Source organism: Cibotium barometz, chromosome 23, assembly GCF_041138505.1.
Source record: "Cibotium barometz isolate CiBa-2024 chromosome 23, ASM4113850v1, whole genome shotgun sequence".
NCBI lineage: Eukaryota > Viridiplantae > Streptophyta > Polypodiopsida > Cyatheales > Cibotiaceae > Cibotium > Cibotium barometz.
The window spans coordinates 38,848,313-38,866,027 of NC_141068.1; the positions used below are offsets into that span (position 1 = coordinate 38,848,313).

Here is a 17,715-nt window from a genome sequence, read left to right on the forward strand (position 1 = left end):
GGCCATCACCAGCCCCTCTTTGAGAATGAAATTTGAGATAAAGCGTCGGCCTCTTAAATTATGTATGTTTCAAATAATGTATCCAGCTTTGTAGCCCAATCAGCATTTAATTTTGACAAATATTTGATGATATATTTCATTGTCTCGTCAGTAATACAACTAAGGGTATTTTAGTGTCTTGTCTAAGGTTATCTTGAGTATAGATTTTTGCTGCTAATATGCTTGAATTGTGTTGTAAAAAGGGTTTTAATGTTATGATTATATCACTTAATAATTCGATTGTTGTTACTTTAAATCATTTCTTCATGTAGACTATGTTTATACATGCAGTGTCCAGATGTTGAGGGTGTATCTAGCTCTCACCGAAGTCACCATATCTTGCCAGAGGAGTACATGAGGCTTTTACGTACACAAGATCCAAGTACATATCAACGACTTAGAGATGAGTACAATGCAAAATGCACAGACACAAAATTCATCCATATGGTATACGTTGGAGTATTGGAAAGATCTAAAAATAACTCATTTGCTTGATCCCATGCACATATTTAAAAATTTTGCACACTCGCTTTGGAATCATCTTATGGGCTTCAAGGATACAGAGGCTGCAAGGGCAGACCTAAAGATTTGCAACTGCGAACGATCACTATGGCCTATAATCAATGAGGAGACAGGAAATATTACTTATTCACAGGCACCATGGGTACTCACAAAGCAAGAGATAAGCGTCATCAATGAGCGGATACGATGCATACGTACTCCTACGGGCTATGGTGCTTCATTGCAAAACATGTTTACCATGGATGATAACTCTCTTTCGGGTCTAAAGACACACGACTGGCATAACTTCATTAAGGTATGGTGCCTCTCTAACATGTATCGTCAATTTCTAATGAAGGTGCCATTACATTATCATTTGTTAACACTAGAGCTAATCTGTATGCAGCACGTCTTGCCACTTGTTATCGACGGTTGTTTGACTAAGGGTATTAGGGATGTTATATATCGATTGGGATCATTGACAAGGTATTGACAGTGGAACATCATATTGTTCTTACTTCTTTGTCACAAAAATCTTATGCTAATCACATTGTTTCTCTTTATAGATGGATTACATCCAAAGAGATCGACTCACGTGATATCCCGCAACGAAAGCTAGAGTGTATTGAGCTCCTTTGTCTGATGGAGAAGGAGTTACCTACCTACTTTTTTGACATTCACGTCCATGTTATGATCCATCTCGTTGAAGAGATAGAGATTGCTGGGACCGTGAGTACACGATGGATGTTCTGGGTTGAAAGGTACATGGGGGTATTGAAAGGATTTGTGCGCCAGCGAGAGAGACCCGAGGGATCCATGGCAGAGGGATGGTTGCTTCACGAGTGCATATATTATCTATCTGAGTACTTGCAACATGTGGATAACGAAGCTCCTCCTGGTTGGAGAGAAGAACAATCAGACAACGAAACCACAGAGATGTTATGTGGGCAAGGGGTCCCACTAAAGATAAGTGCTGAGGAGAGGGAAGCGCTTAGTACTTTTGTGGTGTATAACTCAGATTGTATGCAAAAATGGATTGACAAGCATGACAAAGAATGCAAAGAGAGAAACAGGAGAAGTAGGACATCCAAAAAGGGTCGGAGTGCACCTCCAACGATGAGCCTAGAATGGTTGAATACACATATCAGAGAGATGCGAGGGCAGGGGTTTGAAATCTCACGAGAAGAGTTTGAGCTTAGCCTAGGATGCGACACCATGGTAAGCCACTCCAATGTTATATTTTAATTTGAATAATACTACATGTTTTTCTGGATTCTAACCATACATGTTCATGTGGTTCCCATGTGGTTTTAGGTCCGAGCTCACAGTAACATGTGGGTGTGTGGTCAGCATCTCCGCGTCAAGAGGATTGATGATCTTCGTGTTACTCAGGACTCTTGCATCGTTGCGTCCTTTCATCAACTCTCTCGTGCAAGTGCTTGTGACACAAATTTGATTGAGGATGAGCTCGGCTACGTAGGGGATCTGGAGGGCATATATGAAATTAACTATCGTGTTATGAAACAGGTACGCATGATTCATTTCAAAATATTATGCAAACCAAATGATTGAAATATTCAGCATCTTTGAGTAACAAGTTTATATACATTATAATATTGCAGGTAATTTTGAAGGTGCGTTGGTTTCGAGCGGAGTACAAAGGAAAAAGGGCCACCTTGAGGCACGAACAAAGCGGCTTCTGGTCCGTTGACTCATCGAAGCTCCTACGAGCAACCAAAGAGCCCTATCTCTTCCCGATGCATGTGCAACAAGCTTTCTTTTACAAAAATCCAAATGGCAATCCATGGTGGCAAATTGTTCATGTGAACCCTAGAAGCCGAAGATTGTTTGATACCACCTTTTCTACTGAGCGTGAAAATACACCACACACAGCAATGACCTCTACAGAGCCCGACAATACACCAGACACAACAATGACCTCTATATCACATGGGCAAGGAGATACAATTCTTCGCATTAGAGAAGCAAATTTGATTTCACAAACAAATGTCACACCACCCTCAACGGATGATGAAGGGGATGATCTGGGTAAAGATTTATCGGATGATCTAGGAGAAGATCTACTAGAGGCTGACATTGAGCAAATCTCAGAATCCACCTCGAACAATGCTCCACTCCCTGATGGACTCGGCATATGCCTAACAGAGATGGAACTTCAAGAGGCTATGGCTGACAACGACGAGGTGTTCTTAGAGATTGATATCTTTGGCAAGGCATAGTTTCCAATTGTTCATAAACAGCTTGGCTCATCAATTCAAAAGAAAATGGTAATGTGTTTCTACCTCGATATCCTTTTTTCTCATCGCTTGTTTTGATTGTACATGATACTAACTATAGGGTGGGGTGGTAGGGGGAGCCTCTTGGACTTAGAGTGGCCTTATGCTGCTACTTAGGGGTTCGATTCCCCTTAGGCTCGTGTTCTACATGAAAGAATTGGACTTACCGCCAGTGGATGTGTATCTTGGGCATGTATGTGTGCACGAGCTCTCTCAAGCGGTGACGGAAAAGTGCCCCACCGTCTACATACTGCACTCGCCCACTCTGATCCACCTGAATGCTAATGGGCATCGTGCCCGATAGCATGCGAAGCTCCGAGGTGGCAGGTGGAGGTGCAGAAGGAGGCACACATGGTGAAGAGACTGGTGATGGTGATGGCTGACTACTACTACTGCACAAAAAACACATAATTTTTAAGATTCATTTTGGATGGTTTCATGAAAATTACACCTAGACATGGAGTAGATTAATGCATACCTCAAACAGCGGCGCCTCTGTGCCAAGGGAGTGCCCTCGGCCTGTGTCAAAACACTGGGGCCCGGCGTCTGCTGCACCTGCGTCTGCACCAAAAGCGTATGCACGGGTTGGGGTGTGCCGCTACCTCCGGGAATAGGATCCCTCGAAGAGCCCTCCCCAAAGGCTACTGGCCGTACTAGTGTCGAGAGGTGAGTGATGATTAACTCAAGCTGGGGTACAGTCATGGCAGCGTACTCAATCATATCCTCCTGGATGGACTCTCTGTCTACCGCCATTTGTCTCAAGATCCTCTTGATGACCATCAAGAGGGGAGCCTTTTCTTGCTCAGCCATAGCTATTTCAAGGAAAAAAAATTGTAGTCAACTCATGAGAAAGAGAGAGCCAATAGAGATCATGCGTAAAGGACAACACAGTTATGTGCTTGGGCAAGAACTAAGGAAGTGCTAAAAAAGCAAGCAAGTACACCACACATTTTTCTCGGAGGAAAAGTCGTGAAACCAAGGTGCACATAGGCCAGCCAAAAGCTACTCTGCCCCCAGGTTATGCTCAAGTGATGCGTGGACTGCCCCTTTTATGTTCCCCTGCTACTCTCGCTTTTGTTTACAATATGCTCTAAAAATAACAAGCATGTATTCTTAAAAAAACGCAACTCTTTAGATCCCCAGCTGCCATGGTTGAGCCTGATGCTCATCATGTACATGATGTACATAGACTTCATGTTTACCATGTCCAAGAAGTACATGGTCTTCTTCCTCGCGCTCCAGCACTATAGTTGCTCTAGGTTCCAATTGTGCAAGATGCACCATGTGTACATGCTCTCTCTCAGTTCCATGTGTGCTGGCCCTTCATCCTGTATAAAAGATGTCACCAACCTGTATCAATCAAATTTAATACATACATTAAGGACAATTACCAGAAGAACCATGGATGGACACCAGAAGCTCCTAATGTGACATGTAAAGGTCTTCGACCGTAGTAATCACAACCTTAGTCTAACTAAATTATACTTAATGATGTTTAAGAGATAGACAAATATGTGTCAATGCAATGCAGCTATATTATATGATGAATGCGGTTACAATGAGATCCAAATGGATCTATACTGTCGAATATGCTGCCTATATGCTGAATATTCTGATATGATGAATGAACTGTTGTCCACTATCTTTCCCTTGTCTCCTGGGAAGGAAATGCTGAAGGGATGCTTTGGAACAGATGCTATGCTGACCTGATGATGAAACGCAGATGTGCTCCTGTTACCTGGGAAGGAAACGCTGAGGAGAATAGATGCATTTGCTGAAGATGAAGTATTGAATGCTGATGATGATGCGTTGCTGAATGTGCTGATGCGTTGGTTGGATATGCTGCTCCCAAAGCTTCCTGGAGGAGATGCGTTGGAGAACACCCTGCTGAATGCTGCTATCTGAGATGCGTTGAGATGCGCTGATGACAGATGATGATGATGTGCTGAACTGAATGCTGAGGTCTCTATATATATGGGTGAGGGGGGCTGGTCGGCCAGCCTGGCTGCAATCGGCCAGATGCAAAAGCCCACGACTGAATATATTATGCCAAAAATAGCATAAATGCTGGTCGACTGAAGTAGCATCCTGTCGGCTGATGTAAACAAGCTGTCGGCTGCCTCCACAAGCCCTAAATGCTGGTCTATATGGCTAATGTGATGCTACCATGCTGAATCTAGCTCATACCATGTGGTACATGCTGAAAACATTCATTTAAATGCCTGAATAATGCCTGATAAATCCTGATGATACTTATGATGCTAAAATGATGCCATGTCACTGTACACCTGAATGGTGTGCACGTGACATTCCCCGCTGCTAAACTGTTGCTGGGTGATATACCTAGCAACCTTCGACTCCTCTGTGATCCTTCTCCTCCGAACCACTGCCCCCTTCTGTCTTCTGCTACCCGGACTGAGGTCGTCTGCAGGAGTGAAATCCTTCGAGCCAAGACTCTATGTGCTGCGGGAACTGAATGGCAAATGCTGCTAAACTACCTGGAAATACCTGAGTCACCGCTGACCTGTCTCTGGAAACCTTTCATCTACCATCTCTGTCGTTCCTGAAGCTCTGAACCTCCTAAGGCAATGTTGGAGCAAACTTCCGTCTTCTATGGAAGAGAAACCCCCTGCATCAAGTTGAAGCCCAAAACTTATGTCCTCCTTTGATGATGGATGTCATTCTTTCCCAGAGAGTTCATGGGCAACATGTATGCCTTGCAAATGCAAGATGGACTGCTAAGATGACTGCTAAGATATCTGATATCTGATAAATCCTGATGATACTTATGATGCTAAAATGATGCCATGTCACTGTACACCTGAATGGTGTCCACGTGACACCTAAGCTATTTAGTGAGAGGTAGTCCTAAAGATATTGTAAGGCTCTGATATGAGCACAAGTGCAGCGAGATGGTATGGCTACAAGTAGCTAGTGAAGGATAGATAAGTTTAATACCAGCCAGCTGTGGATTGCTGTGGATTAACTCCTCGCAGCTTTCTGTGGATTAACTCTTCTACAATTTCCTAAGTATGGAAACCTAAAGGCCACTAGGGCAGCCCATGTCCCTAAGGCATATGATAGAGATAGAGAGAGAGAGAGAGCATAAGGGCTGGGGGTGCGTGTTAGAGCTAGATCTAGCCTACAAAGGAAATCGCACACCAAAACTGGCTAAGGTCATTTATATCAGCAGAAAGGCATATGCCAAAAGTGAATCGCAGCTCTAAAAGTGAGGAGAAAGGCTCCTTTTGCTCAGCGCAAAAGGAAGGAGGCCAGCCAAGCTGAGAATCACCTTTAGACACCCCCCCCGGCCGGCCCCCCAGAGCCGTGCCCAAACACCCTCCCCGGCCGTTCCCCCGGAGCCGTGCCCGAACACCCCCCGGCCGGCCCCCCGGAGCCGTGCCCTCATGCCCCTCGGCCCCCGCGGTGCCGTGACCGAACACCCTCCCTCGGCCCCCGCGGTGCCGTGCCGTGAACACCCTCCCCCGGCCCCCACGGGGAGCCGTGCCGTGCCGTCACCCCGGTGAGCCCGAACACCCTCCCCGGCCCCCGCGGTGCCGTGCCCGACCACCCTCCCCGGCCCCCGCGGTGCCGTGCCCGCCCGAACACCCCCCGGAGCCGTGCCCTCACGCCCCCCCTCGGCCGGCCCCCCTGGAGCCGTGCCCTCGCACCCCGGTGCTGTGCCCTCACGCCCCCCCGACCGGCCCCCCCCGAGCCGTGCCCTCACGCCCCCGGCCCCCGCGGTGCCGTGCCTGAACACCCTCCCCGGCCCTCGCCGGAGCCATGCCCTCATGCCTCCGGCCCCGCGGTGCCGTGCCTGAACACCCTCTCCGGCCACCGCGGTGCCATGCTTTAAAGGCTGGTCGGCTGACTTGAATGCTGTCTGCTGCCTCCACAATCTATGGTACAAAAAGGTACATGTCTGCAGCCCTTGGCTGCCTTCTTGAAAAGGTGATAACACCCCAAAATTCAGTCCCAAACTAGGACTCCTACTGACTCAAACCCCTAGTGGGCTGAATGATTAAAAACAAGGAGCACTTGGGCTATTTATAGCCCCTTTAAATGCATGGGGAACTGGCCGACTGCTGGTCGGCCCGTTCATAAATTTTTTAATGCTCTTTTAAACACAGTCGACTGGATCACTCCTGCGCATGCTGCTGCCCGACTGCTTTCCAGTCCACACACACCCTAGCACCTGCTGTGCTGCCTCTATGTACTGGTTCAGCCGACCATGGCTATGGGCAGCCGACACCTTCTGCAACCAGCCTACTCATCTCTTGTCCTGCTGATGTCAACCGACAGTCCTTTCTGGAACCAGCCGACTGCTTCTTGCTCCAAGTCCTGCTCCATGTCCACCTGAAGCTCCTACACTCTGGTTCTACCTATCTTCTAGATGTTACACCTGAAGCTCCTACACTCTGGTTCTACCTATCTTCTACTGGTTCATACTCTTTATCTGGTTGCCTTTTCTAGATCTAGCCCTAAGAATGTCCATGGCATCTATGATGCACATGACAAGTGGTAGTAGCAGGGGGTGCAAACAGTTTCTGAGAATAAGAAAAGCATTCATGTTGGAGCTCTGAGAAAGACGGAGTCCATTCACCATCCAGTTTACGGACTCTGAGGCAAGAGGTCTTCCTCCTGTAAGCATGTAACCCTTGAAAGAAAGATTTTGAAGAGCAGCCTTTATCCATGAATTGAGTCATCCTTGCCCGAACCTGCCACTTGGCCAATTTCCGTCGGTCAATAGCTTGCAAGAGAGCTGTTGACTGAGAGAGAGTGTCCATTTGTTGAGAGGAGAGGGGCTGCAATTGGGAATGTGCAGTCAAGGACTGAACTACTACTTTGGCATGCTGAACTTTAGCTCTCCAGTCAGGCATGAAATTACTCCCATATTCCTGAATAGCATGCTGAAGCCTGTCCACAAGGCGTTGCCATGCAAAATTACAGTCATAATGGACATGGGCTGCAAGAGGAATTATGGCATATCAGATCAATTGTTGAAATTGTGCATGCTGCAGGTATCCTTTATTGATATGTTTCACCCTATATGCTGTGCAAGAATGCAGATGGATGGGTTACTAATGCATCCCTAAGGGAAAATCCCTAAGGGTGGCCTGCAAGATTTTGAGAACTAGGTTTAACTGTGCGGAAGCAATTAACATGATGTCTGACTGAATGACTGATGGAATGAACATGATCTAAGGCTGGTTACCCTGTAACGCTCTGATACCAATGTGGCATGTGAGGCTTCGACCGTAGTAATCACAACCTTAGTCTAACTAAACTACACTTAATGATGTTTAAGAGATAGACAAATATGTGTCAATGCAATGCAGCTATATTAGATGATGAATGCGGTTACAATGAGATCCAAAGGGATGTATGCTGTCCTAGATGATGTCTACCCCTGGAAGAGAGGTAAACATGCTAAATAATGATGAAGGATGGCTGAAAGATGGCTGCCCTGACTCCAATGCTGAGTTCCACCACTTGTATGCTGGTATCCCTCTATGTAGGAGTTGGGAAGATGGCTGAATATGCTGATGCGTGGATGCACTGTTGTTCCCAGCCCTCTTGGTGTAGAAACGCTGAAGGAACACACTAATGGATGCTGAATTGTATCCCCCTTTGCTCCTAGGAAGGAAAACGCTGAAGAGATCCAGATGTCTATGCTGAAATGATGCGTTTCTTTATATATGGGGAATTGGTGCTGGTCGTCCAGCTTGGCTGCAGTCGGCCAGCTCTGAATATGCTCACGACTGCCATTTAAATGCCATAAATGCTTTAAAGGCTGGTCGGCTAACTTGAATGCCGTCGGCTGCCTCCACAAGCCCCAATGCTTTTGTCTAGATGGTTAATATGATGCTACAATGCTGAATCCAACCCATACCATGTGGTACATGCTGAAAACATTCATTTAAATGTCCATAAAATGCCTGATAAATCCTGATTAAATGCCTGATGATGCCATGCCATAAAATAATGCCATGTCACTGTACACCTGAATGGTGTGCACGTGACAGCAATGGCATGCCACATGGAAGCTCTGGAAGTAGAAGTTTGCGAGGCATAAACAGAGGCAAACTCCCAAATATCACCATTGACATCACATTGAATCACCATCCATCTGCCATCATAATCATTGAAGGCAAGCTGGGGCCGGAGGCATGAGGGCATGACTCCGGCGAGGGCCGGGGAGGGTGTTCGGGCACGGCACCGCGGGGGCCGGGGGTGTGAGGGCACGGCTCGGGGGGGGGCGGTCGGGGGGGCGTGAGGACACGGCACCGGGGTGCGAGGGCACGGCTCCGGGGGGGCCGGCCGAGGGGGGGCGTGAGGGCACGGCTCCGGGGGGTGTTCGGGCGGGCACGGCACCGCGGGGGCCGGGGAGGGTGGTCGGGCACAGCACCGCGGGGGCCGGGGAGGGTGTTCGGGCACAGCACCGCGGGGGCCGGGGAGGGTGTTCGGGCTCACCGGGGTGACGGCACGGCACGGCTCCGTGGGGGCCGGGGGAGGGTGTTCAGGGCACGGCACCGCGGGGGCCGAGGGAGGGTGTTCGGTCACGGCACCGCGGGGGCCGGGGGCGTGAGGGCACGGCTCCGGGGGGCTGGTCGGGGGGTGTTCAGGCACGGCTCCGGGGGAACGGCCGCCGGGGGGGTCTTTGGGCACGGCTCCGGGGGGCTGGCTGGGGGGTGTTCGGGCACGTTATCTTCAGCTTTTTCATCCTCTGAACCCACATTCTCATCAAGGCTTTCCTGACTGGTTGAATTTCCTGTATTGATCATCCTGCTCATAAGAAGCCTATTTTCAAGGGTTGTTAAAACTCCATCTCCATTCTCTTTGCCAGCTAATGCAACTTGCACAAGTGTTGGTTTGGCATCCCCCTAGTTGAAATTCTCACAGCTTTTACTTTCATAAGATACAGTTTGATGATTGTTCTCAGAGCAGTCCACAACTGTGTTTCTAGATTCCCCATGCGTGTCGAGAATATCTGCAAAAGATAGCATTGCATCGTAGTATTGCCCATCTTGCATGGTTAAGCCAACATCATCCTCGTTCAAACCTTCTAGTGATAATGGGGTTGAACCCCCATTGACATTAACCTTCCCTGTTGTCTTAGAGGCTGGTGCCTTACGCTCAGGGTAGTCCATATCTCTTATCTTTGATATGCCAAGTTTTGAACACCCTGGCTGCACTCTCCAGACTCCCACATTTCGTATACATATTGATAAGGGCAATCCCAACCACTGCATCTAACTCAAAGCCACTAGCCATCAAGCGAGCATGGACTAGCTTGCCTTGGGAAAGGGCAGCTATACTTGAACATGCATTCAAGGCACTGATAAGAGTAACATTATTGGGCATTTGCCTCTCCTATTGCATTTTGTTCAAAAAGTCCTGCTTGTCCATGTCCATGTTGAGAATATCCTGCAATCATAGTAGTCCATGGCACCACACCTTCTTGTCCTAAACTGTCAAACACTCTCTGAGCTTCCTCAAGAGACCCAAGTTTTGCAAGCATATCAATTAGCATACTACTGACGCATGCATCCAAATCATAACCACTTTCGACAACATATCCATGAATGAAATTACCCCTATGATCAGCTGATGTACTGGCGCAAGCTTTCAAAGCACTAACAAAAATGGTATCCTTTGGCTCCATCCCTTCCCGCAACATTTGCTCAAAAAGATGGAGAGCCTCCTCACCCCGCCCATGCTGAACATACCCTGTAACCATTGCACTCCATGTCACCCGGTCATGTTTTGGTAGCTTTTCAAACACACTCTGTACATCTGCAGGCCTTCCACATCTGGCATACATGCCAATAAGGATACTCCCTACAAATACATCAGTTTTAAACCCACTCTCAGCTACATAGGCATGAGTAAGCTTGCCCTGCCCTAAACTTGCCATATAGGAACATGCTTTCAAAACACACACGAACGTAATTGCGTTGGCTTCATGCCATGTTGTTGCATTTCCTGAAAGAGAAGGAGAGCCTGGTGACCATGCCCATGCTGAGCGTAACCTCCAATTATTGCATTCCATGTCACCGCACTTGAAATGGGCAATCTCTTAAACACTTTATATGCATCATACAGGCTACGACATATGGCATACATGCTAATAAGGGTATTGAAAACAGTAATGTTTGAGTCATGACCACTCTCAAGTAAGTGTCCATGGACCAGCTTACCCTCATGAAGAGTTTCCATACTTGAACATGCTTTTAAAACAGCAACATACATGTAATTCCCTGGAATTACACTTGTCTGTTGCAATTTGCTGAACAAATGAATCACATTTCCACCATATCCAAGCTTTGCATGTGCTAGAATCACAGCAGTTCATGCTAAGACATTCGGATTCGAAAGCTTAGAGAACACATCATTTGCTTCCGGTAAACTACCACACAACGCATACATTCTAATGAGATTCTAATCAAGTGGCTTCCCAAGAAAGTGTTGAGCTCATATCTTCTTCTCCTTATAAGAGAATGCACTGTTCTGCCAGTACCCAGGTCCCTTTTGTCAATGCACCCTTGTAAGAGATAGTAAAACATAGTGGTAGAAACATGAGAGCTGTGCCCGTCCACTGTCAGGTTGTCCACAGTCCGTATGGCTTCATGAAGGCTACCCTGATTACAAAGCTTTTTCAATCCTTCAACAAATTGCTGTGGGTTATCATGCTTTGCCATCCTGCATCACATATGAAGCCTAGCCTGCCTTCCCCTTCCACCGATGCCCTGTACTGCTTCAAATCACCATGAGCTTCTTTTCAAAGACTCTAACTGGTTGCAGCCATTAACTGGCACATAGTTTATTCATGTATTACAAATGAGCATTCCATGTGTACATATAATGCCATCATATATGGCTTTCCTGAACAACGAGTAGAGCTTTAATCTCCATGTTCATACACTCAATTCTACAGCATTCTGCATTAGCATTCCTTTTATCCTTCTGATGTTTTGGGCTTTCTCTATGTCGAACCATTCATTCAGATTATCATTGCATACATTTAGCCCTGTTTTTCAAGAGTTTCTTTCAGATATTCCGATAATTAGAGTACAAAGAAGTGTCCACCTTTCCGGCATTCATAAGTTCTTGAGCATTCTAACTGTTTTGCAACTTGTAGGGAAGACCTCAAGTCAATACAAGCTCCTCACCTTCCTCAGCTATCAAAAAGGTCGAGTGTCGTAAGCCCTTGAGACAAAGGTTTAGCTTCAAGTCACTACAAGCTCCTCTCTATCCTTGGTTATTGGAATAGATGAGTGTCATAGGCCCTTGAAGTGGCAGGAATGGATCAAGTCATTGCAAGCTCCTCTCCTTCCTCAGCTGTCGAGAAGGATGAGTGTCACAAGCCCTTGTTGCCCATTCTACAGTCCTAAGAGAGAACTACAAGTCTATACAAGCTCCTTGTTACCCCCTTCTCTTGAGGTGAACAAGTGTCATAAGCCCTTGTAATCCTTCTTCTTCCCTAATCCACCTGGGTCAAATGGTACCAACAAATCATACAGGCTCTGCTGCCTGTACCCTTAAGGAATACCCTCTAGATCATAGGCCATCAAGGTTTTCTACCTCATACATATGCTGAAATCATCACATACATAGTTCACGGGGATTTCACCACACTCTCACCCCAGCAATTTCACGTCGGGTTCACCAAAGAATGTCGTGATGTGGCGGTGTCGCTGGGACTTCTGGCTGTGAGAGTAGCTTCCAAAATCCCAGGAAGGAAACAGAATAGATAGCTCCTCAAGGAGCATAAGACATTAACATTTTTGTTGACATGTACAAATGCCAATTCACTTCAATTCTCGAAGGTTTGAGATTAGTATCATTCTCCCTTTCTCTTCCTTGGTTACAAGTTCATCATCACACATGCACTCCCAAAATCACACATACAATTACCATCATAATCATAGCACACATACTAGCAGAGAATATCCGAGCTCCGGATCAAGAGGTAGAAATCAGCTCAACAACAAATGCACAGCCTATTGGAGCATACCCCAAAGAAGAGGCTAATCAAAGAGTAGTAGAAAATCTATGAATTGGTTTCACTGCTGAGAAAGATCTTAGATGCTGCATACGATACTGAAGCAGTGCTATGATGATTTAGTTTAAGAAAAAAAAGAAAAGAGGATGGCAACAACTCGAACAGATATCTTGGAAATAACCACTTGACCTGCATGTTCCTTTCATCAGATCACAAGCCTCTAGAAGCATTTTGCCAAACCTTAAGTCCTCATCTGTGAGATTGATACCATTGGCTTAGAGAGCTTGGAGTGTAACCCAGCAGCAGTTAAGTGCACAATGCTAATTTCTCAAGTGGTGGCATGATCGTCAAGCTTGTAGCCAAGACAGCAGACGACAAAGCTGATTGGGTTTTCTTAGAACATGTCTGAAGACAGCAAAAACTTTGGGGATACTATCTTCTCATGAGTGATGCAGTGTCCAAGAAAAGCAGATTCATACCCACAAAAATCGATTCGTTGTCTATGTTGACGGTTGACTCCTCTGGCCTTCGCTTCCACGCTTATTTTCCTTCGCTGTCAGCCCGACCTGCCTCAGCTGCAGTTCACCACACGTCAAAAGGCACCCCTTCGTCTTCCGCTCCCGAGGCCCCTTCCCCGAGGCCCCCCCCCATCCACACACAACTACTCTCTGTACATTCTACAGAGAGCCCCCGGTTCCCTCCGAGAAAAGCTCCCTGCTTATTCTTCCATACCCTTTCGAAGCGCCCCCCCAACTCTGGTTATTTCTAGATCCTGCCGGCAAATCGGGCCTCTCCACACCTTTTTCAGCTGAAAACACGTTTATTCCGTTTTGAAATTCCACACTGCCCTCATTTTTCTCCCATTTTTCTTGGATTGATAAGCATCACATTCTTTATGGCTCCTTTACACCATATCTTTGCTTAGGGGCTGTTCCCATGCATAACATCAAAAAGACTCATTTGGCCTCATTTAACATTTGCTATCCCCGCATTATTTTCACTGCCATCAATACTCATTTAGTCAGGACCATGGCCATGACCTTGACTAATCATACTGCCTTCATGCCCATGCATCTGAGTTCATATGGGATGGTCTGTGAGCTTCTTTCACTACATGGATGTGCCACAGCACGACAGCGGTAAGATGATCCAAGTATCTGAGAAGTGGGTGAGTGGCAATGGCATATAAGAGGGCACTGATGAGTGGACACCCTTGTCTGACCGAACAACCCAAGGACCAAGATTGAGAAAGATGATTACCAAGGATGCATTGGGCTGTAGAGTCAGCATACAAGCAGTAGATGACATTAGCCATTTTTGGCCCGAATCCCATCTGAGCCATTGTCTGTGAGATAAAATCCCAGTTGACCGTGTCAAAAGCTTTAGCAAAGTCCACTTGCATAATAAAAGCATCTTGGTCAGAATATTTTGCATATTCAATAGCCATGAGAGCATTGCATATTCAATAGCCATGAGAGCATAATAAAAGCATCTTGGTCAGAATATTTTGCATATTCAATAGCCATGAGAGCATTGCCAATATTATCATGGATCTGCCGCCTAGGAACAAAGCCATATTGCAAGGGATGCAGACCCTCATAAAGCACTTGCAAAACAGGCATCAATGTGATGGGCCTCCAATCCATGAGATGCTCACACAAATTCCGCTTGGGGATGAGTTTACCTATGCCATGCTTCCATGATTGGGGGAGTACTCCTATATGCCAAGCCTCATTAATCATTTGCAGGATAACACCTTTAAGGTCTTCCCCAAAGTGTAAGAAAAATTCCACCGTGAGGCCATCATATCCTGGTGCCTTACCAGTGCTGAGATGGGACAAGGCATCATCAAGCTCCACATCAGTGAAAGGCATATCAAGTTTGAGAGCTTCCTGTGGGTTGAGAATGGGAAGAACATGCTGTAAAAGAGTATCCCGAGCTTGTAATTCGTGCAAAGAAGTGGTAGCAGGGGGTGCAAACAGTTTCTGAAAATAAGAAAAGCATTCATGTTGGAGCTCTGAGAAAGACCGAGTCCATTCACCATCCAGTTTACGGACTCTAAGGCAAGAGGTCTTCCTCCTGGAAGCATGTAACCCTTGAAAGAAAGATTTTGAAGAGCAGCCTTTATCCAAGAATCGAGTCATCCTTGCCCGATCCTGCCACTTGACCAATTTCCATCGGTCATTAGCTTGCAAGAGAGCTGTTGTGACTGAGAGAGAGTGTCCATTTGTTGAGAGGAGAGGGGCTGCAATTGGGAATGTGCAGTCAAGGACTGAACTACTGCTTTGGCATGCTGAACTTTAGCTCTCCAGTCAGGCATGAAATTACTCCCATATTCATGAATAGCATGCTGAAGCCTGTCCACAAGGCGTTGCCATGCAAAATTACAGTCATAATGGACATGGGCTGTAAGAGGAATTATGGCATATCGGATCAATTGTTGAAATTGTGCATGCTGCAGGTATTCTTTATTGTTATGTTTCATTCGAATGGAATGTAAAGGCATGTCATCCCAGGGCTGCCAAACTGAATATTCAGCCATAAAGGAGCATGGTCAGAGAGACCAAGAGAGTGATCAACCTCAATATGAAGATTGAAATGTGTATATTGTTGAGCATACAGTAAATACCATCTATCCAAGCGAGCCCAGTAGTTAGTAAAGGCATTATGATGATAGGTGTAGCCCACTATTCCAGTGTGCATGGTTGTCCATAAATCTTGTGCATGTGTCGTGGTAAGTAACTCCTCCCATGATCGCTTTTCAGAAGGGATCATATGAGATCTATGAGTAGTGTTGTCTGATGGCATGGGAGAGTTATTAAAGTCTCCGCCAAGAAGAGCACAAGATCGCCATGGGTAAGAAGCAATGGCATGCCACATGGAAGCTCTGGAAGCAGAAGTTTGCAAGGCATAAATAGAGGCAAATTCCCAAATATCACCATTGACATCACATTGAATCACCATCCATCTGCCATCACAATCATTGAAGGCAAGCTGGGGCTGCAGTTCATGTCTGACCAATATGCAAAGACCTGAGAAATGCTTAGTACCTGCATAGTGGATATCATAGCCCCCAAAATAGCCAGCCTGGCCAGCCATAGAATGTTGGTTATGTTCTTGCAAACAGAGAATGTCCGGCTGCCTAGTTAAAACATAATTCCACACTAGCCTCCACTTTAGAAGGATTGCAGAGGCCCTGTACATTAAGAGTGACACAATGGAGTTTGTCAAGCATGAGGATATATACAAAGGAGGAGACCAAGAATATACAACCAAAGAGTGCTTAAGCATCAGCCATCATGGGCTGCAGCCCTTCCTTCCCTGGGTCAAAGGATAGCCCTTCCTCAGACTCACAAACAGGAATGTGTTTTTTGAGAACTCCAACCCAATTGAGAAGAACCAGGGGAGTGGCTAAGGTAGAGGCTTGGCCTGGAGTAGGAGTAGATGCATCCTAGTGGCGAGATTGAAGGGGTCTTTGCCTCAACACCCTCTTGGGCTGTAAAAAACCATCATTATCAGGGGCCTTCTCTTTCTCTTTACCTTTGTCCTTGCCTTTATCTATGGCTAGCATTTGCGAAGCCACTTTCCCAACTTTGGAGGCATTTTTATCCAAATTCTTGGACCTAGTAGTCTCTTGCTTATGAGTGGGCTGAACCAGGGGAGAAGGTATAGCAGTGGCTGGAGGGGGATGCAAGACAGTAGGGCATGCAGAGGCCAGATGCCCGTACTTATGGCATGAAAAACAAGCACCTGCAAAAATGTCCCATTTCAATGCAAAGTACTTTTGGCCCATTGGCAAACCTTCAACCTCGACTGCAATGGAGGGGAGGGTAGGGGTATCTGTGTCCCACAAAACAAAATCTGTTACGATTCCCAGCAGGGCGAGGGGGGCAGATAACTTGGCCCAGTGCAGCGGCCAATCCTGGCAATTCTTCTCGCATATAGTCTGGGAAATTAACCACCTCCACCCAGACAGGACAATGATGTCGTATGAGACTTTGATAGTCCTTATTGGGGAACCATGGCATAGCATGTACCATTTTCCTGCCATAAAATAAAGGAGAAAATTCAAGCACACGCTGCTTCTGCAAGGCATTGGTGAGGTGAACTTCATAAAACCCACGGGAGGCAAAGTACACCCCCTCCACAAAAGAGCCACCAAGGATAGACTGGTTGTACCAAAGATGGTAGCTGCAATTTACAAGTAACCTGAGGAATAGGCTTGCTCCAATCCTGGCGAGATTGATGGAAGTCCTCTTTCAGAGTATCAAAAACATATTGAGCCTCTTATGGTGCGACATTGTATAACCTATGAGAGAGGGTTGAATCCATCTTGAGACAATGGAATCTCCCTTGAATCAAATAATAGGGTGGGCATCTGAACATATAATGCTTCTCAATCTGCACCTCCCTAACTGTGTACCTTGCATAACTATGCCTCTCAAGTAATGCCCTTTGCTCTACCAAACTCAATCTGATTCAATCTACACATAGTGGGATGATACTCTTTATTGGCCGATGATAATATGGCATGTGATCTTCCGATGAGGGTATCTAGGGCTGACAATGAATCCATCCTCAAAAACTTGCAGGAAGTGCTCTTTATAAAATTAGAGTTTTATAGGGAGATATAGTGGTAAAAGGAATCAAAAGATATTGATATCTAGATTACCTATCATCTTCTTGGAGATTTCAATTGTGTGCCTCAAGGCCACGTGATCTACTTGCAAGGCTGCCAGAATGTGAGGAAGGGAGCTGGTCGGCCAGTCCAGAAGGCTGCTGGCTGGAGAACACCTTGAGATATTTAAAGAAGATGAAGAACTCCTTAAGCTTAGGGTTCCCAATACAATAGAGGATGAAATGATGGGCTCT

The 17,715-nt window shown here is 46.3% G+C and overlaps 1 protein-coding gene across 1 annotated transcript; it reads right to left on the reverse strand.

Moving 5' to 3' along the window:
• Positions 1-10,191: 10,191 nt before the first annotated feature.
• Positions 10,192-10,890, reverse strand: LOC147625918 (putative pentatricopeptide repeat-containing protein At3g23330). Its single transcript, XM_086817758.1, has one exon. It carries the CDS (start codon positions 10,888-10,890, stop codon positions 10,192-10,194), a length of 699 nt encoding a protein of 232 aa, XP_086673884.1.
• Between the last annotated feature and the right edge of the window lie 6,825 nt (positions 10,891-17,715).

Bases quoted from the DNA above. Each gene is read 5' to 3' on its own strand.
- LOC147625918 (XM_086817758.1), bottom strand. From the start codon at position 10,890: ATGGAATGCAATAATTGGAGGTTACGCTCAGCATGGGCATGGTCACCA.